The following is a 27,789-nucleotide window of genomic DNA, read 5'->3' on the forward strand; positions in this document are numbered from 1 at the left end:
AAAATCAAATGTGTGATAACAATTTATTATATTAATACAAATAATATTACATCGTTTTATATTTAAACATATTTGTATGACAGTTGTTACACTAAATCTTGAACTTTTGAAAGTTTGTTTGTTAATATCTGACTTCCGGTATTTCTCCCACTAACTGTAGAGCTGCTGATACAAAATCAATTGTCGAATCATCGTCAACAGTGTTTTACCTTGGGTTTAGTCTCAGGCAGAACTCATTCATCAGTGACCACATAAAAACCATAAAACAACTTTTAAATAGGCTTCAATAAGCGTCTTTGTGAATTAATTTAACAAACTATATATGAATTTTAAAGTAATTCGATATTTGATACTTTAATAGTTGAGAAAAAGAGAAATCCTAAAAAGAAATACGAGTAAAAATATGAAACATTTCTACTGAGATTTATAATAACAACATAATACAGTGTGTGTTGTGTGGGTCGTGTTGTATTGTGTGTTGTGTGTGTTGTGTTGTATTGTGTGTTGTGTGTATTGTGTTGTATTGTGTGTTGTGTGTTGTGTGTATCGTGTTGTATTGTGTGTGTTGTGTGTATTGAGTTGTGTTGTGTGTGTTGTGTTGTGTTGTGTGTGTTGTGTGTATCGTGTTGTATTGTGTTGTATTGTGTGTGTTGTGTGTGTTGTGTTGTGTGTGTTGTGTGTATCGTGTTGTATTGTGTGTATTGTGTTGTGTGTTGTGTGTATCGTGTTGTATTATGTGTGTTGTGTGTATTGTGTGTCGTGTTGTATTGTGTGTATTGTGTGTATCGTGTTGTATTGTGTGTATTGTGTGTATTGTGTGTCGTGTTGTATTGTGTGTGTTGTGTGTATTGTGTGTATTGTGTGTCGTGTTGTATTGTGTGTATTGTGTGTATTGTGTGTCGTGTTGTATTGTGTGTGTTGTGTGTATTGTGTTGTGTTGTGTGTATTGTGTTGTATTGTGTGTATTGTGTGTCGTGTTGTATTGTGTGTGTTGTGTGTATTGTGTGTATTGTGTGTCGTGTTGTATTGTGTGTGTTGTGTGTAGTGTTGTATTGTGTGTGTTGTGTGTATTGTGTGTATTGTGTGTATTGTGTGTATTGTGTGTCGTGTTGTATTGTGTGTGTTGTGTGTATTGTGTGTATTGTGTGTATTGTGTGTATTGTGTGTGTTGTGTGTATTGTGTGTATTGTGTGTCGTGTTGTATTGTGTGTGTTGTGTGTATTGAGTTGTGTTGTGTGTGTTCTCTGCACAGCGGACACACATTTGCCTGTCAGTCCAACTAAGGGTTAAATCCTCAGGCCGCTCAGTCGATGGTCGAGCAGCAGCTGCGGATCCAACATGTCGGTCGGTTCTGGAAGTTTCTTCCGGTCCTCCTCCTCCGTCCCTCTCTGTCAGAGGGATCCGCTGCTGCTGCGCCTGTGAGCGGACCCGGTGAAGTCGGTGCCCCGGCTGAGCTCCAGGATGTTCGGCTGTCTGGTGGCGGGGCGGCTGGTGCAGACCGACGCGCTGCAGGTCGCTCCGGACAAGTTCGTGTTCAACCTGCCGGACTTTGACAACGTGAACCACGTGGTGGTCTTCATGCTGGGCACCGTGCCGTTCCCCGCCGGGACGGGCGGCGCCGTCTACTTCTCCTTCCCGGACCCGGGGGGCGGCGGCCCGGTGTGGCAGCTGCTCGGCTTCATCACCAACGACAAGCCCAGCGCCATCTTCAAGATCTCGGGCCTGAAGCCCGGGGAGCGCGGCTCCGGGCCGCAGCCCTTCGGCACCGGGGCCGCCTCCTCCGCGGCCCCCTCCGTGGCTCAGGTCGGGGTGTCGGTGGAGCCTCTGGAGCAGCTGGCTCAGGAGATCCCGGTGTCCAGCGCCGCCGTGTCCTCCGTGGACTCCTTCCTCCAGTTCACCCAGAAGATGCTGGACAGTCTCTACAACTTCTGCTCCTCCTTCGCTGTGTCGCAGGAGCAGATGACTCCGAACCGAACCGAGACCTTCATCCCGTCCAGCTGCGTCCTCCGGTGGTACGACAACTTCCAGAGAAGGATGGCGCAGAACCCCAACTTCTGGAAGTCCTGATGTCAGAACCCCAACTTCTGGAAGTCCTGATGTCAGAACCCCAACTTCTGGAAGTCCTGATGTCTGGACCCCATCTTCTGGAAGTCCTGATGTCTGGACCCCATCTTCTGGAAGTCCTGATGTCTGGACCCCATCTTCTGGAAGTCCTGATGTCTGGACCTCTGGAAGTCCTGATGTCAGAACCCCAACTTCTGGAAGAACCTGATGTCAGAACCTCTGGAAGTCCTGATGTCTGGACCCCAACTTCTGGAAGTCCTGATGTCAGAACCTCTGGAAGTCCTGATGTCAGGACCCCAACTTCTGGAAGTCCTGATGTCAGAACCTCTGGAAGTCCTGATGTCTGGACCCCAACTTCTGGAAGTCCTGATGTCAGAACCTCTGGAAGTCCTGATGTCAGGACCCCAACTTCTGGAAGTCCTGATGTCAGAACCTCTGGAAGTCCTGATGTCAGGACCCCAACTTCTGGAAGTCCTGATGTCAGAACCTCTGGAAGTCCTGATGTCAGGACCCCAACTTCTGGAAGTCCTGATGTCAGAACCTCTGGAAGTCCTGATGTCTGGACCCCAACTTCTGGAAGTCCTGATGTCAGAACCTCTGGAAGTCCTGATGTCAGGACCCCAACTTCTGGAAGTCCTGATGTCAGAACCCCAACTTCTGGAAGTCCTGATGTCAGAACCTCTGGAAGTCCTGATGTCAGAACCTCTGGAAGTCCCGATGTCAGGACCCCAACTTCTGGAAGTCCAGATTTCAGGGGCCCAGAACCTGAACCTGTCGACAAACAGGGCCTGGAGGCTCAGACCAAAGACTGACCTTGGGTCCACTGAGCCACAGATTCTGATCTTCAGCTCTCATCTGTTACAGGAAACTCTAACCATCAGATCTATAAACTGTGATCACAAGTTATAATCACCCACTTATTCTTTATATTAAATCAGATTATTATAATAATCAATAACCAGCATCATCAATAAAGGGATTATTGACAGACTCATTATTCTGGAACCATTTAATCCTTTTGAGTCGTGCAGGAGGAGGATTTAACACAACCTGGCAACCGGACACCTTTTAATGCTCCAAGATAATAAATCAATTAAAGATTTATTGACACACAGACTGTTTATTGTGTGTGTGTGTGTGTGTGTGTGTATAAAGCTGAACTCAAAGTCCAACTTGTCATTTTCAAACCTCACCACAATATTACTAAAATATTATTACACACATTTAATCACATGTACGTATGGATATGTAAACATATTATATATTACATATATATATATATATTACATTTATCCTTGAAACAAACATTTCTAGACACGATTCAGATGCTACAGATAATAACAGCTGTATCTTTAAAAAGCTTTTAAGAGTAAGAACTTAGAAGGATAATATAGTATAATTATAAAAAGTGCATCGTTAAAGTATTGGGCATTTTACATGGTCTAAAATACTTATATATATATATATATATCATTTAATATGACTGTTTGAAATTAAAAAGGCCTAAATATCGATGTCCTTGCTAATCACTGACATATCAAGACTGTGATCATCTCAATATAACATGTATTTGCCCTTGGTCTCGTTTAGTTTGTCATATGAACAAATGGTTGTATCATGAAGTATTTTACCTTTTTATTTATTACATTTATTACAGTTAGACTTAATGATGCAACACTTTCAGAAACAAACCCTATATTCATTCACTGAGTTTAGTGTGTGTGTGGTGTACTGTCAGGCTGCATCCACCAGGGGGCGCTACAGGATGGTGGTGGTGTCAGGAGCCTGCAGCTACACTGATTTTAAAAAGACAAACAGAACAAAGACAGATTCTTTGAACTCAACGTGTTGGAATCAAATCCTGAGCTCAGATTTCTCACTAATTAAGCGTTGATTCGGACCCGAGGCTGGAAAACCGACCTGTTCTGGAGTGATCGGAAATGGGCGTGGCAAAATGGCTCAACAGCGCCCCCTAAGACGCAGCAATTCTGTCTGGTTTAACCCATCGTCACGGAAGTCGGGACACGCGTGTATCATGACCGGACGGGAAAATAAAGTCCCTGGCACCAATTTCATTTAAGCAACAGGAAGTCGGCCATTTAGAATTTTGTGCCCATTTTGGCCGTTTTACACGTCGTGTATTTTAACAAACTCCTCCTACAGCTTTCATCAGATCAACTTCAAATTCACTGAGTGTCATCTCGACTCCTCGGAGATCGGAACTAACTCAAACTGTGAGCTTTCGTCACATGGTGTGACCGTGGCGTGGCGTCTAAGTTTGATGGTTTCGCCAAAAAAGAGGGATTTATTATAACTCCTCCGCATTGTCCAATCATTCTCAGAACTCATTCACACGATCACAATGGCGGCCTGAACAGATCCATGTGTCAATATTGACTCATTGTCACAGCGCCACCTGCTGGCGACCGGAAGTGACATGTTTTATACTTTGATGCACTGCTCCTGGCTGGTTTACAATATACAGCTGACATGATCACATGACCAGAGTCCAGGCCTGAACAGATCCATATGTCAATGTTAACTCAGGGTCATAGCGCCACCTACTGATTCGCCATGAAACAGGATTTTTTTTTTTACTTTACATGTGCAAAAGATATTTAATGAATACTTAGAATATTAAATGATAAAATACATTTATTTCAAAGATATTGCAAAGAAACAGTCATGCATGAAATAACACAGGAAATGAATACGGGTCATAATAATTAGTGGGCGTGGTCCAGTGCTGATGCAGGAAGTGACGTGTTTATCCTTCCCCATATGCACAAAACGCATCAGGTCCCGATATCGCAGGTTCTCGGCCCACACCGTGCTGCTCGCAGCCTTAGTTTGATATTTTAATTTGTTAATAATTAATAATTAACTAGATGAGACTAAAACCTGTTACATGTTGTGTTTGGTATAAACAGGTTTAGATTCCAGCTCCACACAGGAAATGATCTAATGTGGGTAGGTTAAGGTTAGGGTTAGTCGTGACCGGGTCCTGGTTAAGGTCAGAGGTCAGAGGTGGGTAAGTTAAGGTTAAGGTTAGTCGTGACCGGGTCCTGGTTAAGGTCAGAGGTCAGAGGTGGGTAAGTTAAGGTTAAGGTTAGTCGTGACCTGGTCCTGGTTAAGTTCACATATTAGGTTCAAGTTAGAATAAAGTTAGAATAAAGTTTAGGTTCGGGTTAGGTTCTACCATTATGCAAATGAGTTTCCTCACTGAGATAGATGTGTGTGTGTGTGTGTGTGTGTGTCCGTGCTGCGTCACAGGGGCGGTGCCCTCAGGTACACTCACCAGCAGCGGTCAAACACACACACGCACAGAGGAGGCAGTGTTTTCTCGGCTCCATACGCGCGCACTCGTGCACTCTCCTCAGTCTGAAGGTCGAGTCCCGCAGAAAGAACCGGAGGAGGCACCGAGGTTCAGCGGAGGAGCAGCGGAGGAACCAGCGGAGGAACCAGCGGAGCAGGAGCAGCGGAGCAGGAGCAGAGGAGGAGCAGAGGAGCAGCAGAGGAGCAGCCGGATGTTCAGCTGGGTGAAGCAGGAGCAGGGCCGGAGCCGGGAGGGAGAGATGTACCAGACGGTGACCGAGGGGCTGCAGAGCCTCTACACCAGGAAGCTGCTGCCGCTGGAGGAGACCTACCTCTTCCATGACTTCCACTCCCCGGCCCTGGAGGCCGCAGACTTCCAGAGCAAACCCATGGTGCTGCTGGTGGGACAGTACTCCACCGGGAAGACCACCTTCATCAGGTACGAGCCCCACCGTGCGTTAAACAGAAAGCAGCGTTACCCGCTGTTACACCAGACCTCATTTACAAACCGCACCATTCAACACTCTCTCGCCTCTAGACGAGTTTCCTGAAGTGGACGAACTTCCAGCCACATGTCAAACGGATGTGTTGGGTCTGATGTTGAGATCGGCTGATGTTTAATCCATCAAAACCAATCTGAGTTTAGGAAAAGTTATATTTTAAATGCTGTTCTTGGTTCGTTCTCTCTGTTCACCTGACCAGGAAAAGATGGAGGATTTGAGGAATAAGACTGAAACTGTCTCTAATGATTCTATAGTTATAAACTACAACAAGACACTTTAGATGGAATGAGCCTGTTGAAGTAACTCTGGCTCATTTACAGTCACCGCAAATACACTCATACATGAAATGATCTTTAGCAGGAGCAAAGATAAATGAATAACAGAAAGTATGTCAAAGATAATAAGAACAGAAGAAAAGAACAAAATTAGATGAGAAAAAGGAAATTTAATTCTCACACTATTTCTCATTAGAGACTGAACTTAAGGGTCTTGGAATGATCTTTAAGCTCGAGCACAAACAAGTTGAAGTTTGTGGATATGAAATTTACAGCAAAATCAAAGTCATTATTGTCAGAATTCCAATATGTATTTACATCCTTGTAGTTCATTTCCATATTATCAGTAGTTTTACACTGTGTATAGTTTGTTAGTTACACCACAGTTATCAACTCACCTCCATCAGCTGTTTGATCAGTGCTCACCGCCTACACTGTATTTGGTGGAACTTTATACCAAATATCATACAATGTGCCTAATTAAGGCTCTTCCACTTATGGATAAGAAAATCAAAGTGTCAAAGCTCCGTCTAGATGAGTCCAGTCTTCTTGTGAAATCGGCTCATTAAATCCACCAAATCTGCATTTAGGAAAACGGTGAGTTGTTGATTCCTCTGGGTCCTTGTGACGTCCCTTCTCCTTGTGACGTCCCTTCTCCTTGTGACGTCCCTTCTCCTTGTGACGTCCCTTCTCCTTGTGACGTCCCTTCTCCTTGTGACGTCCCTTCTCCTTGTGACGTCCCTTCTCCTTGTGTTGTGGCAGCGATGTGAGCAACAGACAAACATCAGGACATGTGACTAAAAGACTCAGTGGTCGGCAGCTCAGGTTAACTGCTCACGTTCCCTCAGTAAATGAAAGTGTCTCCGGTCTTCACAGTATTTACAGTGTGGCTGATGTTTTCATCCACCTGCTCGTGTGTGAGCTGCAGCTGAAGACTCATTGAACCGGCTCCAGACAGGCTCAGGTCACTGCTGTGGAAATCTACTGGGACTCACGTGTATGTTGTCATAATGTTTGTGAAGTTCACAGCTCCGGCATCAGCTGAGGCTCATGGGTACTGTAGTTTGCACAGAGGCTTGCGTGGCGCTGTGGAAGCTGCTGTGGATCATGGGTAACTGATCTTGTTCAGGACGGAGACGTCAGAGCTGAGGTTTGGTTTCTTTGCTAAAACAACAGAAGAGAGTTTGCTCCACGAACAAAGACACAAACTTACACGAGCAATACTCAACCTGTGCATGGATCCTACAGCTTGATGCACATATGTTTAGAGCCAACATGGCCGACGGCTTCTCAGGGCGTCCACCGTGAACAAATGTCCAACCCGGAACCCTGCTGCCTTATCTCTCCGAACCATATGACCAGCTGTCTGTGGTGTGATAGTAAATGGCCGTAGCCACAGTTCATGTATAATTTCTGTGCCTCAGTGAATTCAGTGTTTATTACAAATTAATGAACAAACACATCTTTTAGTCACTTTTATCAGAAAAGTCTCTGGAAATAGTAAATTCAACTTTTGGTTTTCGGTTTGTCTGTCCGTCGCATTGTTGTGGACGAGAAATCTCAAGAACACCTCGAGGGAATTTCTTTAAATGTGGAACAAACATTCACTTGGACTCAAGGATGAACCGATTAGATGTTAAAGGTCAAGGGTCAAGGTCATTGTGACCTCACAAAACGTTGTGTTTTTGGCCTCCTGATCATGATATTTCACATTTTTCTTTGAGGGTATTTCTTAAAAGGTCCGTGGTGAAAGGTCACTGTGACCTCATGAGTCTGGGAGAGCTGCACCGATTGGTGGAGACAACCTCATGCATGAGACACAAAGACAACAAACATTTCCAATCAACAGAGAAAGTCCAAGAGAAGCGTGTCACTCGATATCAGATCTTTTATTTAAAACCTGCCTGTTCATAAAGTTAAAAACAGGAACATCCACCTTGAAGCTCCTCATAGTTCTGTGTCTTTCTACAAACTGTCGGACTCATGAGCTCAGCTGAAGTCCTGTTTTCTGCCTGGAGGCTGGCACGTCGTCACGAGTCACAGAGCTGATCAAACCCCCCCCCCCCCCCCCCCCCCCCCCCCCCCCCCCCTCTGTGGGGTGCAGAGAACAGTACACAGCAACACACACACACATTTTTGTGTGTGTGTGTGTCTGCGTTCATAGGATGAAACTAGAGGAGAACAGATACTGACAGATCACTGACAGTGATGAGGAGAGAACCAAGGTCCTTTAGATGATTAGTGGGAAGCAGCTGCAGGTGCAGCGGCTTGTTTGACATGAACCGGTTCATTTCTGACTGATGGTAACTGGGTGTGAAGTCAGTTCACGTTACACAAGCTTCACAAGAACAGAAACTACAGACGAGAGTGTCGGGCGCTGCACCATCAGAACACGGTTACAGCCGGTGCGACGCAGAGTCATGAGTTTCCACCTGGATCCACGACAGCAGAGACAAGCTGCGACCTGCAGACTGAAGTCTGACGCAACCACTTCTGCTGGAGTTTATTATTACTGAGGTCAAATGAAGGTTGTGTGTGACCTTCTGTGAAGCCTAAACATCTGTAATCCCCCGTGTGTGTGTGTGTGTGTGTGTGTGTGTGTGTGTGTGTGTGTGTGTGTGTGTGTGTGTGTGTGTGTGTGTGTGTGTGTGTGTGTGTGTGTGTGTGTGTGTGTGTGTGTGTGTGTGTGTGTGTGTGCCACTGCTGAGGCCCCACCCTGCCCCGAGGAATGCTATGAATCATGGGAACAGATTGCCAGTAAAGTGCATACTTGACAAATTTCTTCTTCTTCTCTGACTAAAGTGAAAGCAGTGGAGTTGAAGGTGGTCCAATGAGCGGCTCCACAAAGAGGCCGCTGCGTGCTCTCTGATTGGTCCACTCAGAAGACGGGTGGAAACATGTGGTTTATGGATCAGGTGTGAAGCTGTCGATAATTGATATTTGGTGTTGAGGTGTTTTCTGCGTGTGGACGATGATGAGTTTGAGCGACTGACATGTTGTAGAAGAAGTTTCCTGCTCCTTTCCCTGAAGGTTGTTGGAGGTGGAGTTCCAGCGTCAGCTCCTCCTCCCTTTACTGCGTCAGAAGGTCATTGACCTGTTAGCATGAGAACGTGTTTCAGACCATGCAGAGTGTTGCTGCAGGAGAAGTGATCCCAGGAGTTTTCTGGTGTTAACTCCCGACCTGGATGATCACAGTCGGGCCGGTCGCTGATCACATCCCAAACCGCAGCTGATAACAGAAACTCTCCATCCCAGTGAAAATCCTCCTGCATCAGCAGCTCAGTGAAAACATGACGACTGATGATGACTAAACTAAACAGTTCATTGTCTCTGGTAGTTTTCCATCTGTGGCTTGTTCTCTCTTTGACGTCCATGTGGATCTGTCAGGACTTTGACAGCAGGAAGCCAGAGGACAGACACTCTGCAGCCATTTTCCATCTCTTCCTTCCTTTCTCACTTTTCTTCAACAAGGAAAAGCGTGTGAGAGGTTGACGAGGTCGACGTTAAGATGAAAGGACAGGAATTCAATTCTGTATTTCCAACGTGGCTTCAGAGGAACAGATCCTCGGACTGTCTGAGCCAGCAGGTCCCTCTCAGAGGAAATGGGGCTGCTTGGGTCACACTGACAAAAAACATTTCTGAATAAATGACATGAGATCAACAAACCTTTGTCGTGTCTGTGCCGCTCCCCCCAGGTACCTGTTGGAGCAGGACTTCCCGGGAATGAGGATCGGTCCGGAGCCGACCACCGACGGCTTCATCGCTGTGATGTACGGCGAGAATGAAGGTGTCATCCCTGGCAACGCCCTGGTGGTCGACCCCAAAAAACCCTTCAGGAAACTCAACGCGTTCGGAAACTCCTTCCTTAACAGGTAAACACACACACACACACACACACACACACACACACACACACACACACACACACACACACACACACACACACACACATATGGTGTCATATGATCAGTTATGGTCATTGATATAAATTACATTAGAATATAAAGAGTTAACAGTGAATCCATTTGAATCAGAGGTCATTAGGTTCAATCTCTCGTCAGCTGTGAATTCAACTGTTTCATGATTCATGTCAGTGAACGTTAAATCTGCGCTGACGGGTCCACGGCTGCTCGACCAGCAGAGCCGCTCCAGAAGCTGCTTCCTCCACAACACTAATGTACATGAAGACTCTCCGTCGGGTTCAGAGCTCATCACAAAGGACCTGTTCCCTTCAGATAAAGGGTCGCTCTCTGTCCTCGTCGTGTTAGAGTTTGATATCACCGATCACCAGACGCTCAGCTGCCGCGTCATGTGCTGTAAAGATTCACTGTCGATGTGAGTGACTAGAACAAGGGAGGATTTTACTGGCTGTAATTTAGAGGGTTGCTTGCACCATGTGACTCCCTGCACACGAGAGGTTTGAACGTCGTTCACCCTCTCGTTCGAACACATCCAAACTAAACTGAAATCAAGGTGTGAACTCAAACTGTTCATCTGGAGAATCGTTAACACCCCTATGAGCTCATTGGTTCATTCATTCAAGGTTTTTCTGACTGAGACGTTATGGGAATTTATGTAGAATTGCACCAATAAGCAGAATTGATCATGTCATCAATAAAATCTTACTAATTCACTCACACACACACACACACACACACACACACACACACACACACACACACACACACACACACACACACACACACACACACACACACACACACACAGTCGGCTGTCAGAGTTCAAATCAGGGGTTTAAATTTAGCTAAAAACACTGTTGTCCAAACCTATTTCCTCTGTCCAGAAATATTTCTAAGAGGAAGTAGAGAAATAGTTGACACTCAAACTGTGTGCGCCCCCCCCCCCCCCCCCCCCCCCCCCCCCCCCCGAGGCATTCCTCTCACCAGGAATCCCAGTTCGTCCCTGTTGGTGCAGTGGAGGAACTTTCCACAATAAGTTATTGTTTCCAGGGGGAAGTGTGTGTGCGTCACCACGTGTCAGAGCGCTGGTTTTGTTTTTTCCCGCTGCCACTAAAGCTCGGACACGCCAAGGAGATTTATATCTGCTGTCGTCTGTCGGCCAAAATTAACTCGGTGCCGGTGGGCGTCCACAGAACCTGTCAGGGTTAACGACTGGAGAAAACAACAAGTATAGGATGCTACTGCAAATTCAAGTTTCTATATTTTATTATATTTATACTCGCTGTGTGTGTTTCAGGTTCATCTGCTCTCAGATGCCCAATCAGGTTCTTCAGAGCATCAGCATCATCGACACTCCTGGTATCCTGTCAGGAGAGAAGCAGCGAATCAGCAGAGGTAGGAGCCGTGGGCTTTATAGTGACACACACACACACACACACACACACACACACACACACACACACACACACACACACACACACACACACACACACACACACACACACACACACACACACACACATGAATGAAACAGATCGTCTCGGTTTGTTGACTTTGAGTGTGTGTGTGTGTGTGTGTGTGTGTTTGTGCGTGTGTGTGTGTGTAGATGACTAAGTCATCATCCTGTGTTGTGTAATAGTCCTTGAGATTCTTTCACTTCCTCATATTGTATCAGAGCAGTCGTTCACTCATCACTCAAAATTGAGTCTAATTACAGGTCAGAGGCCACCACGTCCCCCCCCCCCACACACACACACACACACACACACACACACACACACACACACACACAGACACACAGACACACACACACGACATAGCTATTAGCTGCTAAAGCTACTGGATGCTATGAGCTCGACTCCAGTAGCAGAACACACCACGGCCGTCCTGAGCTGTTTGAACCGTCAGCACATGCAGCCGGAGCTGAGACAGCAGGAGACAAGCATGTCAGAGGACATGGAGGGACAGGAGAGGGACATGAGAGGACATGGAGGGACAGGAGAGGGACATGAGAGGACATGGAGGGACAGGAGAGGACATGAAGGGACAGGAGAGGATGACGTCTCTGAATGTAGACGATGTGCTGGTTTCAGCAGAGATTTGAAAACGAGTCTGTTCAGCCACACTCAGACTTTGGGCTGACTTGTCTTTTCTTGTTAAAATGTCTCTTGACACCAGTGATGTCGCAGGTTTTCTTCTCCTGATTCTATTTCTGCTCCTCAGAGGATGAACCCTGAGATCCACCTCTGGAGAGGATCTACCAGGGTTTTCAGGCTTCAGACTGAGAGATCTTCTTCTTTTTGGTTTCACTTCTTGTTTTGTCTGATGATGAATCAACTGAAACTCTCAGTTTTTTGACAAATGCAGATCTGAAACCAGGGAAACTGACAGAAAACATCCGAACAGGAACAACTGTCGGGATGTTTCACGGTCGAACTTAATCCAGAGTAACAGGTGCTGCACGTGACTGTGGAGCTGAAGTCCTGCATTAACTACACAGGAAGTCTTTAATAATGTGTTTTAAGTTCAGCATCATAACTTCAGGTAATAACTTGTTTTCAGTGTCTGTTCAACCTGAGCTAAAAGACAATATAGAAACTGCACAGACGACTCGACAGCCTGTTACTTTTTGTTAAAGTAAAAGTTCTCCAAAGTAAAAGTTCTCCAAAGTAAAAGTTCTCCAAAGTAAAAGTTCTCCAAAGTAAAAGCTCTCCAAAGTAAAAAAGTCCTAAGTCTGGTAAAGGGAGAAAACACTGAAGCATGATGTCATGTCAACACACGGCAAGCGGCTAGTCAGACACGCCCCCTGACAAAGGTAAAGCGAGAGCAGCGTGGAGCAGCTGGCCAATCAGAGCAGACTGGGCTTTATCAGGAGGCGGGCCTTAAAGAGACAGGAGCTAAAACCAAGTGTTTGAGACAGAGGCTGAAAAGAGGACGTCTCCGTTAACGTTCATTGTTGATCTGATCACATGTTCAGCTCCGAGTTCACACCTGGTGTTCCCACGCGTGATCGAGTCCCACTTCCTGCTCTATCTGCACTCACACAGATCTGAACAACATGAACACAAGTGAAGAGACAAGATTCATCCGTCCCTGTTGCTCTTGGATTGAGTCAGCCTGGATGACGGCAGCCGTTAAAGACCTCAGCTGGACGGGTGGAGGGGGGGGGGGCAGGGTGGAGGGAGGGAGGGAGGGCGGAGGGGGAGAGGGAGAGGGATTAGAGGGAGGTACAGGGCGCCACAGGAAGCGGCAGCGGGGCGTTCCCTCCATCTGGAAACACTTAGCTGCTCAGCTGAGGCTGAATTCCTCCTGACGACGTTCAACAGGCCAACAGTGACCACACGCACACACACACACGCACACACACACACACACACACACACACACACACACACACACACACACACACACACACACACACACACACACACACACACACACAGGCTGACATCAGCAGCATCACTGACAGATTGAACTTCACCACACAGACACTGATGGATCAGTGAGATCACAGCTACTGCTCTAAAACTGATACACTCACACACACACACACACACACACACACACACACACACGCACACACACATACACACACATACATGTGCTGCAGCTGTTTTGAAACACACACGTGTTTGATTGGGGATTTAAACAGATTTCAGGCATGTGAACCCGCGTGTGGACATTTTCCCACCAGGTAATAAACCTGTGATGGCACCGGTGTTACAGATCACACCATGAAACTATGGGCATGTGCATGTGACAGGAACACAACTCTGTGACAGGAACACAACTCTGTGAGTACACAACTCTGTGAGTACACAACTCACAGAATGTCACAGAGAGAACTAATCAAATGGATCAGAAAACCAAGCACTGGATTGGTTGTTTTTGTGGATCTGTGTTGTTTGGTTCAAGCTCACTCACTCTATTCTGAGAATCCTGAGAACACACCATAGTCAGACAGAAGGTAAGTGTTGTGTTGCTCTTTGTGCGTCGCTTGTGCGTGTTGTCGCATGTTCGGCAGAGCTGCAGCCTGACGACAGGGTGGAGTCACTGTTTGCCTGCTCGGTTCAGGCTGATCTGCTGCCAGTCTGTTCATCAGAGGGCGAGGCCTAACGCCAGCGTCTGCAGGGAAACTCTGATCATTAGAGTTGATGTAGTTTTAACATTTCGCAGCCTTTTATTTTATTATTGAGTAAAAAAAAGCTTGACATTGTGAGAACATCCACAGAAACTCTCTGTGGTTTCTTTTCCTAAATGTGTGATGAGAGGCAACATGTTGAGAGTCCGGTTGTCCCGGACGCTTCCCTCTCAGCAGCTTGTCTTCGTCGCCGGGACTCGATCAGACCCGAGCAGCACTTTGTTTCAGTTTGGTCTCTTCTCTCATTCGGCTTCTTCTGGGGATTTAAAGCTCTCTGTTTCAATGACTCACCGTTGGATTTGAGCCTTACTCAAATTCTTCAGTCCGACCGTCAGCGTGCCTGACTGGGCTTTCAGCCAGTCCTCCCTCCCTTCCTTCACTGGCTCTGTCCTCTGGTGTCACTGGTCTGCTTCATCACCTCAGATCCAGTCAAATGAACTCAGTGACCCCACCAGTGATACATCCACAGACAGTTTATAAAGATGGACAAAGACTCAGAGACAGGAAGGTGAACGTGGAAGTGCATAAAACCTGTCTTCTGTGTAGTGACCAGCAGGGGGCGACTCCCCTGGTAGTTTCTATAGAAGTCTATAGAAAGTGACTCTACTTCTCACTTTATAACGTCAGTAATAAAGAGTTTCTGTCTCAGTCTCTAGTTTCAAGTCTCCTTCAAACATCTGATGTTCATTTAGTAAATTATTATAATTTAGAGTCAAACAGACCATAAAGCACCGTAATCTAATAATAGTAATAATAATAATAATAATAACTTTATTTGTGTAGCACTGATCTAAACAATGTTACAAAGTGCTTCACAAAATGCATGGCAAAAAACAAATGAATAAAAATAAGAGGTATATAAATCAAATTAATTTTAAGCACCAAATCGAGACCTCAAGCATTGGGGGGTGGATTCCACAGTGTGATTGACACCTACCACTGTTCAATGGGTGCAGGTGACAGGTGGGCGTGTCCTGCAGCTCTCAGTCAGGCTCCACCCCCGCTCCTCCAAATATGGTTACTTCAGGTTTCAACAAACCAAGATGGCGCTGAACACAAGGACGTCCCTGTGGGTTGACACCTGCATGCGTCATGCTAATCAATGAGCTTCAGAGGTGACTGCAACAGGCTAGCAGTAGCATGCTAAGCTAGGCTAACTAGGTCCTGACTCCACCTCCGTTAGGTGGACGTTCATCCTCCTGCCTCCTCTCAAGCATGTCAACGTCTTTATTGAGCTCTCTCTTGACCCACCACCCATCCTTTCATGGAAATCTGTTTCTGTTCAATCCCACTGACGAACAAACGAACCAGTGAACCAGTGAACCAGTGAACCGTGACCTCCTCATTCGAGGTATCAAGGAGAAGGATTCACTCCTCATGTCGGTGGCGTTCTTTCGGACTCTGTGCCGTGTGTGTGACGCTACCTGGACCTCGTGGGGTCAGCGCAGTCCAGCACCGACACACAAACTCTGTGAATCAAAGCAGAGAACGTCTCGTCCGTCCACACTCGTTTTCTCTCACATTCTCTCTGTTGAACTGTGGGAATATTATTTTTGTTCTGGGGCATAAAAGCATCACGTGAGGGCAGGGCAGAGGAAGTGCTGCTGTTGGTCTGAAGGCATTTCCCTTTCGACAGGAAGCGGATCACGTGAAGTGAGAAGTCGTCGTGTGATGGAAGCACAGAAGTGTTTTCTCTCTCCGACTGACACGCAGAGCGTCGTCATGTCTGCTGGGACGAACACCTGAACCTGCAGGTGGAACCTGAGACTGTGTGTGTGTGTGTGTGTGTGTGTGTGTGTGTGTGTGTGTGTGTGTGTGTGTGTGTGTGTGTGTGTGTGTGTGTGTGTGTGGGGGGGGGGGGGGCAGGTGTTCTTCCTCTTGTCACCATCGGACGTTGTCGCACATCATTTATTCATGAACGGATGAGTCAGGGCTGATGAAACTGTGACAAAGCTTTATTCTGTTTTAAAGCTGCAGCGATTGATCGATAATTCAGATTATTGATCTGCAAATATTTGTTATTGTAATCAAATAATCACTTTAGTCATAAACTACATCAATATTTTGCACAACTGAAGAAGTTCTCTGGTGTTTGAAAGAGGACACATATTTATCAGATTATTTGATAATGAAAAGAATCATTGGTTAAAGTTTTAAGGTTCGGATTAGGTTTAGGTAAGAAGTGTCTATGGTTAAGGTTAAAGTCTCCAGGTCATCGATCTAAGTCAAAGTAATGTCCCCTGAAGTCATGGAGACACAACTGTGTGGGTTAGGGTTAGTGTGTGTTTGTGTGTTGTGTCCACAAACAGTCAGACGTGTGGGGCCCTGTGGTAATGTTGTGATTGTGCACAGCAGTGTCTTTAGGTTAAATACTGAGGGTTAGGGTTCGAAATGTGATGCAGGAGGTGAACTGCCTCACACACACACACACACACACACACACACACACACACACACACACACAGCCTGTAGAGGACGCTCTCTCTATAATGGACTTTAGATGAAGGGTTGATGAAGACTCATCTGATGCAGGCTGTTTACTGAAGGTGTTTCTGTGTGTGTTCAGTTTGTGGACTACGTCAGCTCCGGGTTTGTGTGTGTGTGTGTACAGCTGACGTTAAACAATTAATAATTAAATTCTCATAATCAGTAATAAAACTATTATTAATGTGTGAGCAGTATTTTAAATCATTCTAAATAATTAAACATTCTCTATATAAAATCTAATAATCAAAGTAATAGTGACTGTCGGTGTCAGATAATTACAGCAGGAACATTTTACTTTGAAAGTGCAACTTCCTGACCTAACGACACCTTTTAGGTATTTCCTGATTTAAACTGATTCTGTGTGAAAGTAATAGAATACAGAAGTAATAGAATACAGAAGTAATAGAATACAGAAGTAATAGAATTCAGTACAGATAGAAACCTGAGTCTCTCTCTGTTGCTTCTGTCAGAGCAGTTTTCCAGATCAGGGCCGAGGAGCCACACCCAGATGTCCACAGATCAATTTACACACACACACACACACACACACACACACACACACACACACACACACACACACACACACACACACACACACACACACACACACACACACACACACACACACACACACACACAGAGCTGTGTCTCTATGACTTCAGAGGACATGGACTCACTTACTCTAACCGTAACCATAGTTACTACTTACCTAACCAAAACCGAAATTTGACCCAAACCTTAAAAGTGTCCTCACTTTAATATTTAATGATTTACGTTTTGTCCCCATAAAGAAGACAAGTCCCCATAATGTGACTGTAACCAGATTTAGCTCTGAGCCTGAGGTCAGGACCTAGAACCTGAAGCTTCTAAATGTCTCAGATGAATCTTCAGAGGCTGAATGTGGAAGATCATCCTGAGCTGGATTCTAAACGAGGCGTTGCTCCCTCTGTCTGTGTGTCCGTCCTCAGGTTACGACTTTGCGGAGGTCCTGCGTTGGTTCGGCGAGCGGGTGGACCGCATCATCCTGCTGTTCGATGCCCACAAACTGGACATTTCTGACGAATTCTCCGAGGCCATCAAAGCCTTCAAGGGCCAAGACGACAAGATCCGAGTGGTCCTGAACAAGGCCGACCAGGTAGGACCTCATCCCTTTGAAAACAGCTGCTGCTCACCTGTCTCAGTCTGACTCCTCCTCCTCCTCACCTGTGTGCTCAGGTGGACACCCAGCAGCTGATGCGAGTGTACGGCGCCCTCATGTGGTCACTGGGGAAGGTGATTAATACTCCAGAGGTGGTGAGAGTTTATCTTGGTTCCTTCTGGGGCAAACCACTGCAGAACACTGAGAACAGGTCAGAGAGCAAATCACTCACTCACTCACTCAGTCACTCACTCACTCACTCACTCAGTCAGTCACTCACCCTCCTGTCCTCCCCTCCTGTCCTCCCCTCCTGTCCCAGGCGTCTCTTCGAGGCGGAGTCTCAGGACCTGTTCAAGGACATCCAGAGTCTCCCGAGGAACGCTGCCCTCCGTAAACTCAACGACCTCATTAAGAGAGCTCGTCTGGCCAAGGTGAGACAGGAAGTGACATGTTGTGTTTGGCGTTATCGCCGACGCCTTCAGGAACCCTGGAATTTTGGGAAAACATTGGAATGTTTGTTAGTCTCGGACAGAAGGAGTCGGGAATGTGATCGCTCTCAGGTTTCTCCTATTAAATGTCGTCTGATGTTTTAAAATGAATCTCAGTTTAAACCTCTGAGTCCAATAAAGACACAATTTTACTCATTTGTTGCCACAATTGTTACATATATCTATAAATATAGAATAATATAAATATAATGATGAGAGTTTTTACATGTGAATTTAAAGATGCTAGTTTGTTCTCTGCTTGTCCACGTTAGCCTAGCTTAGCACAAAGATGTAAGTATTGATTCTGTCCCTGTTACAGTCACTTCATTACGCATGTCGCTAGGGGGCGATCTCAGCTATGTAGCTGCGTCTCAGTTGTTTTTTTGTGTAATGTACCTGAGAGCTAAACCTCTGAACTCGGATCGGTCACGTGTCCGATCTGCTGATTCCTCCGGGTCGGGAACACACACGATCTGTTGGCCCATCGCTTCCTTATCACCTGTTTTTGTACCTATTCTCATGCTGACCTGCTCCCTGACAGTTTATTTTGGTTCTTCCTTCTTCTCCTGACTTTTGATAAATGACTCTGATGTAATTCAGTGACCTCACTCCCTCCTTTCCTTCCTTCCACCTCTAATAATAATGCAATGTGTCGGTGTGAAGGATTACAGGGTCTCCTGCATTCCTTCCTCCTCCTGCTGGTCTGAGTCCATCAATCAGCTGTGGCGTAGTTTCCCCTCCGACCCATTCAGTCTCCTGTTTTTCTGTTTCTTTAGTCACCCAGACTTCACATTTCATTTGCTTTAGAACGAGAGAAAACACGTTTCTCTCAGTCTGAGATAATTCAATTAAATCTCATCTGCGGCTCTTTTATAAACGTAGCAGGAACTAAGTAAATCCTTTTCTCTCTTATTCCTTTTTCCCTCGAACCCAGAGAGGAACAATATTTAGTTTGTTCTGTAAACCGATGAAACAGGAAGCGCTGTTTCACTTTCTGCTCGACTGAAACTGTGCTTTTGAACTTGATATTATATCTGATGAGTTGTTAGAAAACAATGAGAGGTCGCTGATGTCAGCGGCGCTTCAACGGCCCGTGGGGTCATTTCCTCTCAATCATTTCCCTTTTTTCTTTGTTTACGTTGCAGGTGCACGCTTACATCATCAGCTACCTGAAGAAGGAGATGCCATCTCTGTTTGGACGAGAGAAGAAGAAGGAGGAGTTGATCATGAGGCTGCCGGAGATCTACACCATCCTGCAGAGGGAGCATCACATCAGCCCCGGAGACTTCCCCAACGTCACCAAGATGCAGGTACGAAGAAACACGCAGTCACGTAAAGTGACGTCAGAGCCGCACGACACCGTGAGACTTGTGATTTATATGTTTATTACAAACTTCTCATTGAATAAAGGCCTGAGCTGAGATTTTAAATCAACACTTCAACTTCTTTACCTGAAAGCAGCAGCTGGATGAGAGTGAGTCTGATGTTTAGTGTGAACATCAGAAAGTTTCCTCCTTCTCTCCCTGAACGTCTGTTCTCTGTGACTCTGCTGAGTGGGTTCCATCTCCTGTGAGAAGAACTGACTGAGAGTCAGCTTCAACTGTCACAACCAGCTCCAGGTGAAGAGTGAAGCTGAACTGAGATCAGTTCAAAAGACTCAGAAGTTATTAAAAACCAGAGTTTATCTCCAACATTCAGCAGGAAACTTTGAAACATGAAGAATTCTGAACAGAGTTTGGTGGATTTGTTACAGCTGCAGCTCTTCAGGGTCAGGAAGCAGAGGATCATGGGTAATATCCAGAGGGACGACGCAGTCAGAGTCAACACATTGTTAAACTTAGTTTTTTCTACACATAAAAACCACTTCATCACCATGTGTGGCTGCAGGAGGAGCTTAAGATGCTTCATCTTGTAGAGATTACATCACGTGTGTCATCGTGTAACAGTCTGAGAACGACCTGTGACCCCGAGACGACGGGATCCAGATGTTTACTGGTGTCAGACAGATGTTTGAAGGCAGCAGGGACAGAGTGACCCAACACAAAAACACACAGTTTGCAGCTGGTGTCTCAGGCCTGTGTGTGTGTGTGTGTGTGTGTGTGTGTGTGTGTGTGTGTGTGTGTGTGTGTGTGTGTGTGTGTGTGTGTGTGTGTGTGTGTGTGTGTGTGTGTGTGTGTGTGTGTGTGTGTGTGTGTGTGTGTGTCATTCCCTAGCATTAATTGTATTTACTCACTTTTTGGCGAGAGAGGATGTGCTTGTCGACTCCCTGGTGAGATGTGTACAGACACACACACACACACACACACACACTGCGTCCACCTGCAGCTGTCAGAGGTCAGACAGAACTGCAGGGACATTTGAAAACGATTTGTTTTCTTCTTCTTTGCTATGAATTCTCTTTCTATGGTTCGATTATTTTTCTTAATATAGACGATTATTTAATTCCACAAAGTCTTTTTCCTAGACTCCGGAGTTGTGTGGTGGGTGGAGCCTCAGATTCACAGTCGACCGGGAACTTCAGGCTTTGACAAAAAAAAGTTGAATTTAATTGTGACCTTACGTTTTGTGTGTCTGTCGCCCCCTGCAGGACATGCTGCAGCACTACGACTTCAGCAAGTTCCCATCCATGAAGATAAAGCTGATCGAGTCGGTGGACAAGATGTTGGCCTCAAAAATCGCTGGTTTGATGACGATGATCCGAGAGGAGGAGTCCAAGGCGCCGCCGACCTTGGTGTCAGGCGGCGCCTTCGACGGCTCTCAGGAAGGACCCTTCGGCCGAGGCTACGGCGAGGGCATCAGCGCCGGGGCCGACACGGAGGACTGGATCGTGAGCCGCGACAAACACCGCTACGACGAGATCTTCTACACGCTGATGCCTGTCAACGGCAAGATCACCGGCGTCAACGCCAAGAAGGAGATGATGAACTCGCGGCTGCCGAACACCGTCCTCGGGAAGATCTGGAAGCTGGCCGACTGCGACCACGACGGGATGCTGGACGACGAGGAGTTCGCCCTCGCCCAGCACCTCATCAAGATCAAACTGGAGGGTTACGAGCTGCCCTCCGATCTGCCCGACCACCTGATGCCCCCGTCCCACCGCAAAGACCCCACCGCAGACGCCCTGTACAACCACACCGAGGACTAGAGCGCCAACAGGGCGGCGAGCGAGCCCCGGAGAGACTGACTGACAGGAAGTCCACCTGTAAAACAACACCGCAGGTCAACTGCTGCTGGTGGGGTCAGACTGAGGGGGAACCAATCAGCAGCCTGACGGCTACAGAGCGTCAACGGTCAAAGTTCAGGTGTTTTATAATGAGGAGCTCGACGCTAAGATGATCTCATCAGTTATGAGTCCAAATAACCTGCTTTTATTTTGGTAAGAGTTTATATGTCAATTATTTTAAAGCAACAAACAACACTTTTATTGTGAAAGAGAACAGTGTATCGTGATATTTCCTGCTTCATATTCTCACATCTGGGTGATTAATATCAGGCTACAGCCACACGACTATGTAAGTTGCATCAAATCTGCTACAGATATGTATCCACACAACTCTATGGCGTTATATGAATTGATAATAATTCTGTGCTTTTATTCTGAAGGCCAAATCCATTTTCCAAATGCCTAACTTTAGAGTTTCCTGTAAACTGGGGAACGCGATTATTCTTTTTCTCCACCTTGTGACGCCGATCGTCCAGAAGAGGATTAGGGCCACGTGAGAAATGCAGATTCTGAAAATAGGCTGAGTTAGATGTTTGATTTCACGCGGCACTAATCCTCCTCTGTAGATCAAGACGAACGTTAAAGGAGCAGCGATGATCAGTCGGACCCGTCCACAGCATCGAGGGAAACGTCCTCCTGAGCTGAAGGTCAAACATCTGCAGCCGAAGCTGCTTTTTCACTGTTGACCAAGATTTATTGTTTTCATATCGTCCAGAGTCTCATGTCGGCTTCACCGGGTCACGGCTGCAGATATTTGAATTATCGAGCTCATGTAGGAATCCTGGTTAATTCTCTAAAGTAAAGAGTCACATCCACATAAACAGAGGTTTAGAGACTGAGATGAAAATATCACCTCATAAAAAGTTGGATTTTTCTTTGGGTTGTCGAGGACGTGAGGATTATTTTCAGATGTAGTTATTTGATTATAGAATGAGTCAGACTCAGGTCACGAGGTCACGAGGTCGCGAGGTCGCGTCTCCTGCAGCTAATCTCAACCCCCTGAGTCGTCTTTACGTTCGTTGTAAATCCGACTGACCTTGTGTTTTGCAGCAGGAAGCCGTTAGTTAGCGCCTCCTCCTCGTGACGATGGAGTTCAGATGCAGTTCCAGTCCAGGACGCTGGGTCCAGGGTATTCTCAGAGGTCAAAGGTCACAGTCCGTCCTGTTTTAACAGCACAGCGACCGCTGCAGCTCGTCGTTAACTCGTCCCTCGGGGACGGATGGCGTCCTGAAACGTGTCCGCTCGCTTCTGTTTCCTCGTATTGTAAACATCAGCAGAGACGAGCAGAGCGGTGACCTCTGACCTCTGCTGACTGCACACCTTCCTCTCCGTAGAATCCTCTGCTGCCTTCGTGTCTTATTTCCAACTCTGGAAATTCTAACGTCGACTGGGGAGGAAACTTTTTCCACTTCCTGTCACAAAATGACTAAAAGGAGTTGATGCTGCAGTAAATCTGATTATATGAAAGTGTGTGAATGTGCCTTTAACTGCAGCAGCGAGGTTCGACCAATGAAAACATCTGATTCTCATTCAGAACCTTCGAAAACAAAACATCAAAACAGGACGACTCAGGTTCAACCATGTGACCTGTGACGTCAGAGACACGTGATCGCAGCGTTTTCCACACTAACACTAAAAGTACAAGTTTATTGTTGTCATGACAACAGCACGTTTGAATGTGTTCAGTGATGAATCCTTTCATCTGTGTGTCAAACACCAGACGTCTTCATAATGAGAAACCTTCATATTCGAATGACTCTAATATCTCAAACTAAAGTTCTACTCAGGAAGGTTTCAGGATTTTTATTTTCTCATCCAGTTATTCTGAGAGTTTCTCTCATTATTGTTTTAGAAATGTTCGCACATTTTTGAAAGTTTCTATGTTTTGATAAAGTTTTTTATTATTTTTAGGAATTTTCATAAATTGTTGACATGATTTTGACGTCAGGATATTTTATTGGTGGAATGTTTTCCTTGACGTTAAAATGCCTGTAAACTCCTCACTAGTATAAAACGGTGTCACACCCCTGGACGGAGCTGGAAATGTGTACATTCATATATAAAGTATAAAAACACTGTACATGAACTACTGTAAATATGCTGATGTTGATCCACAAGGCGTCAGCGGCTGCGCTCGGGGCCGTCCAGTGAGGAGACGGCTGCTCGTCACGTCTCTAACTGAGGATGAGCAGCTTCTTGTTTCCTGTCATCTCATCCTGTCCCCACATCTCGGATTTGAACTCTGTGGATATCGTCACCTAATCGATGACCAAAGTTTGTCTCAAGAATCCACCTGAGATTTCAAAGCTACATTTGCACACGTCCCCAGCAGTGCCTGCTCATCTCAATGATTCAGAAAGAGCGCCCCCTTGTTTCTGCTCGAGACAAAGCCTTTAATATCTGTCAGCTCCGAGTGTTTCAGAGCTTTAATGTTTCCGGTCTCGGCCTTTCAGAACCTTCTGTTCCTATGACAGGACGTGTTCGTCCTCGAGGGTCCAACAGTTGCTCGGTGCCTTTAAAACACAGAGAAGCTCGAGGTCTACGTTCATTTCCCCACAGAGCAGCTGTCTCTGAGGATTTCTTGGTTTTAGTTTTGATCAAACTCATATTCATGTGAAGGTGAAAGGTTTTATTTTTGTGATTTTAAACTATTTTGTATTCTTGCTGTTTGGATGTTACTCTGTTGTGATGATGTAGCTCATCCTGTCAGCAGAGCTGGAGACTAATAAAGTTTATTCAACACGTGCACTCGTGGAGCTGAAGTTTGTTTCACGTTTTTACTTTTTGCAAAAAGGAAAATAATAAACAAAAATAATGAATGATTCAGATTTTATAATAGTTTATAGGACGTAACACGGTCAAAAATATGTGGACACCTGACGTGTGACCGGCTGGTGCTGATGAGGTTTCATCTGAGTCCGTGCACGAGGACAAACACACAACAGCTTCAGATGCATCAACCAGAGGAACCAACACTGTTGTTGTTTAAACTGTTTCACTACACTGTAAAACATCACACCCTCATTAAAACTGTTTTCATACATGAACTGAACCACAGACATGTTCCTCACATGTTCCTCACATGTTCCTCACATGTTCCCAGTGAGCGAGTGGACGTGTTGATGAGGTTTCTAACACGTGACGGACGTGAAACTGGAAGAACACAAACATCTCAGGATGAAGAAGAGGAGCCGTACACGTAGAAGACGAAGACGTCCACTTGGAAACATGAGGAGGTTCCAGATCTTCTGGTGATGAGGGCCGACGCCGGTGTGGATGAGCTGTAAACAACAACACTGATCTTTCCACAGCAGAGTTTATACGTCATGTCCGGCCTCCTGCTGCTCTACAGGCTCCGCCCCTGCTGCTCTACAGGCTCCGCCTCCTGCTGCTCTACAGGCTCCGCCCCTGCTGCTCTACAGGCTCCGCCCCTGCTGCTCTACAGGCTCCGCCCCTCGCCTGGATGTTCCCACATGTTCCTGTTTGAACGAGTCGGACCCGACAACCTGCTGCTGCTGCTTCACAAACACTAACTACACAACATGTCCAGAAACAACCTGCTGCTGCTGCTTCACAAACACCAACTACACAACATGTCCAGAAACAACCTGCTGCTGCTTCACAAACACCAACTACACAACATGTCCAGAAACAACCTGCTGCTGCTGCTTCACAAACACCAACTACACAACATGTCCAGAAACAACCTGCTGCTGCTGCTTCACAAACACTAACTACACAACATGTCCAGAAACAACCTGCTGCTGCTGCTTCACAGACACCAACTACACAACATGTCCAGAAACAACCTGCTGCTGCTGCTTCACAGACACCAACTACACAACATGTCCAGAAACAACCTGCTGCTGCTGCTTCACAGACACCAACTACACAACATGTCCAGAAACAACCTGCTGCTGCTGCTTCACAAACACCAACTACACAACATGTCCAGAAACAACCTGCTGCTGCTGCCTCACAAACACCAACTACACAACATGTCCAGAAACAACCTGCTGCTGCTTCACAGACACTAACTACACAACATGTCCAGAAACAACCTGCTGCTGCTGCTTCACAAACACCAACTACACAACATGTCCAGAAACAACCTGCTGCTGCTTCACAAACACCAACTACACAACATGTCCAGAAACAACCTGCTGCTGCTGCTTCACAAACACCAACTACACAACATGTCCAGAAACAACCTGCTGCTGCTGCTTCACAAACACCAACTACACAACATGTCCAGAAACAACCTGCTGCTGCTGCTTCACAAACACCAACTACACAACATGTCCAGAAACAACCTGCTGCTGCTTCACAGACACCAACTACACAACATGTTCAGAAACAACCTGCTGCTGCTTCACAAACACCAACTACACAACATGTCCAGAAACAACCTGCTGCTGCTTCACAGACACCAACTACACAACATGTTCAGAAACAACCTGCTGCTGCTGCTTCACAAACACCAACTACACAACATGTCCAGAAACAACCTGCTGCTGCTGCTTCACAAACACCAACTACACAACATGTCCAGAAACAACCTGCTGCTGCTGCTTCACAAACACCAACTACACAACATGTCCAGAAACAACCTGCTGCTGCTTCACAAACACCAACTACACAACATGTCCAGAAACAACCTGCTGCTGCTGCTTCACAGACACCAACTACACAACATGTCCAGAAACAACCTGCTGCTGCTGCTTCACAAACACCAACTACACAACATGTCCAGAAACAACCTGCTGCTGCTGCTTCACAAACACCAACTACACAACATGTCCAGAAACAACCTGCTGCTGCTGCTTCACAGACACCAACTACACAACATGTTCAGAAACAACCTGCTGCTGCTGCTTCACAAACACCAACTACACAACATGTTCAGAAACAACCTGCTGCTGCTTCACAAACACCAACTACACAACATGTCCAGAAACAACCTGCTGCTGCTGCTTCACAAACACCAACTACACAACATGTCCAGAAACAACCTGCTGCTGCTTCACAGACACCAACTACACAACATGTCCAGAAACAACCTGCTGCTGCTTCACAAACACCAACTACACAACATGTCCAGAAACAACCTGCTGCTGCTTCACAAACACCAACTACACAACATGTCCAGAAACAACCTGCTGCTGCTGCTCCACAAACACCAACTACACAACATGTCCAGAAACAACCTGCTGCTGCTGCTTCACAGACACCAACTACACAACATGTCCAGAAACAACCTGCTGCTGCTGCTTCACAAACACCAACTACACAACATGTCCAGAAACAACCTGCTGCTGCTGCTTCACAGACACCAACTACACAACATGTCCAGAAACAACCTGCTGCTGCTTCACAAACACCAACTACACAACATGTCCAGAAACAACCTGCTGCTGCTGCTTCACAGACACCAACTACACAACATGTCCAGAAACAACCTGCTGCTGCTGCTTCACAAACACCAACTACACAACATGTCCAGAAACAACCTGCTGCTGCTGCTTCACAAACACCAACTACACAACATGTCCAGAAACAACCTGCTGCTGCTGCTTCACAGACACCAACTACACAACATGTCCAGAAACAACCTGCTGCTGCTTCACAAACACCAACTACACAACATGTCCAGAAACAACCTGCTGCTGCTGCTTCACAGACACCAACTACACAACATGTCCAGAAACAACCTGCTGCTGCTGCTTCACAGACACCAACTACACAACATGTCCAGAAACAACCTGCTGCTGCTGCTTCACAGACACCAACTACACAACATGTCCAGACTCTATTACAGAGGTTCAGCTACATGTGAAGTTTTCACTAATTTCAAATTAATTTAATCTTGGGGTTCAATAGTTTAATCCACATTGTTCAATGAGTTCGGTTCATTGCACTTGAATAGATTCCTCCTCAGTGTTTAACATCATGAGTCACTTTCTGTAACAGGTTGTTTACTGAGACAAATCGTGAAGCTGCTTCACTTTTAAACCGTTAGAGCTTTAATTTGTTTCTTTAAAGTTTAGGCACAGATTCACTCTTCATGCAAACTGGTTTCAACTGGTTCACACATGGATCTTAAAGTGAATCTCGATTGATTTAATGAGCCGTTCATCCCTTTACCCTGACTGGGGTGTGTGTGTGTGTGTGTGTGTGTGTGTGTGTGTGTGTGTGTGTGTGTGTGTTCTTACACACATCCTCACAAGCATGAGTG

At 46.1% G+C, this 27,789-nt stretch overlaps 2 protein-coding genes across 4 annotated transcripts; both read left to right on the forward strand.

Annotated features, from left to right (window-relative positions):
• The first annotated feature begins 1,295 nt into the window (after positions 1-1,295).
• Positions 1,296-3,205, forward strand: hikeshi (heat shock protein nuclear import factor hikeshi). Of its 3 annotated transcripts, XR_004612803.1 has the most exons (3): positions 1,296-2,072; positions 2,133-2,193; positions 2,819-3,205. XR_004612803.1 is itself a non-coding variant. In XM_034576904.1 (2 exons), exon 1 carries the CDS (start codon positions 1,462-1,464, stop codon positions 2,065-2,067), a length of 606 nt encoding a protein of 201 aa, XP_034432795.1. In that variant the 5' UTR covers positions 1,296-1,461; the 3' UTR covers positions 2,068-2,072; positions 2,133-2,213. The 3 variants fall into 3 exon arrangements, 1 of the variants encoding a protein (XP_034432795.1); XR_004612802.1 differs by having other exon boundaries at positions 1,296-2,160; positions 2,824-3,176; XM_034576904.1 differs by lacking the exon at positions 2,819-3,205 and having other exon boundaries at positions 2,133-2,213.
• A 1,907-nt stretch (positions 3,206-5,112) lies between these two features.
• ehd4 (EH-domain containing 4) lies at positions 5,113-21,528 on the forward strand. The gene is made up of 8 exons (XM_034576110.1): positions 5,113-5,818; positions 9,853-10,029; positions 11,375-11,472; positions 17,674-17,840; positions 17,921-18,054; positions 18,163-18,274; positions 19,477-19,641; positions 20,919-21,528. The coding sequence occupies exons 1-8, from the start codon at positions 5,268-5,270 to the stop codon at positions 21,474-21,476; spliced, it is 1,962 nt and encodes a 653-aa protein (XP_034432001.1). The 5' UTR covers positions 5,113-5,267; the 3' UTR covers positions 21,477-21,528.
• The last annotated feature ends 6,261 nt before the right edge of the window (positions 21,529-27,789 follow it).

The sequence above is a fragment of the Hippoglossus hippoglossus genome, chromosome 22 (genome assembly GCF_009819705.1).
Source record: "Hippoglossus hippoglossus isolate fHipHip1 chromosome 22, fHipHip1.pri, whole genome shotgun sequence".
In the NCBI taxonomy this organism is placed as follows: Eukaryota; Metazoa; Chordata; class Actinopteri; order Pleuronectiformes; family Pleuronectidae; genus Hippoglossus; species Hippoglossus hippoglossus.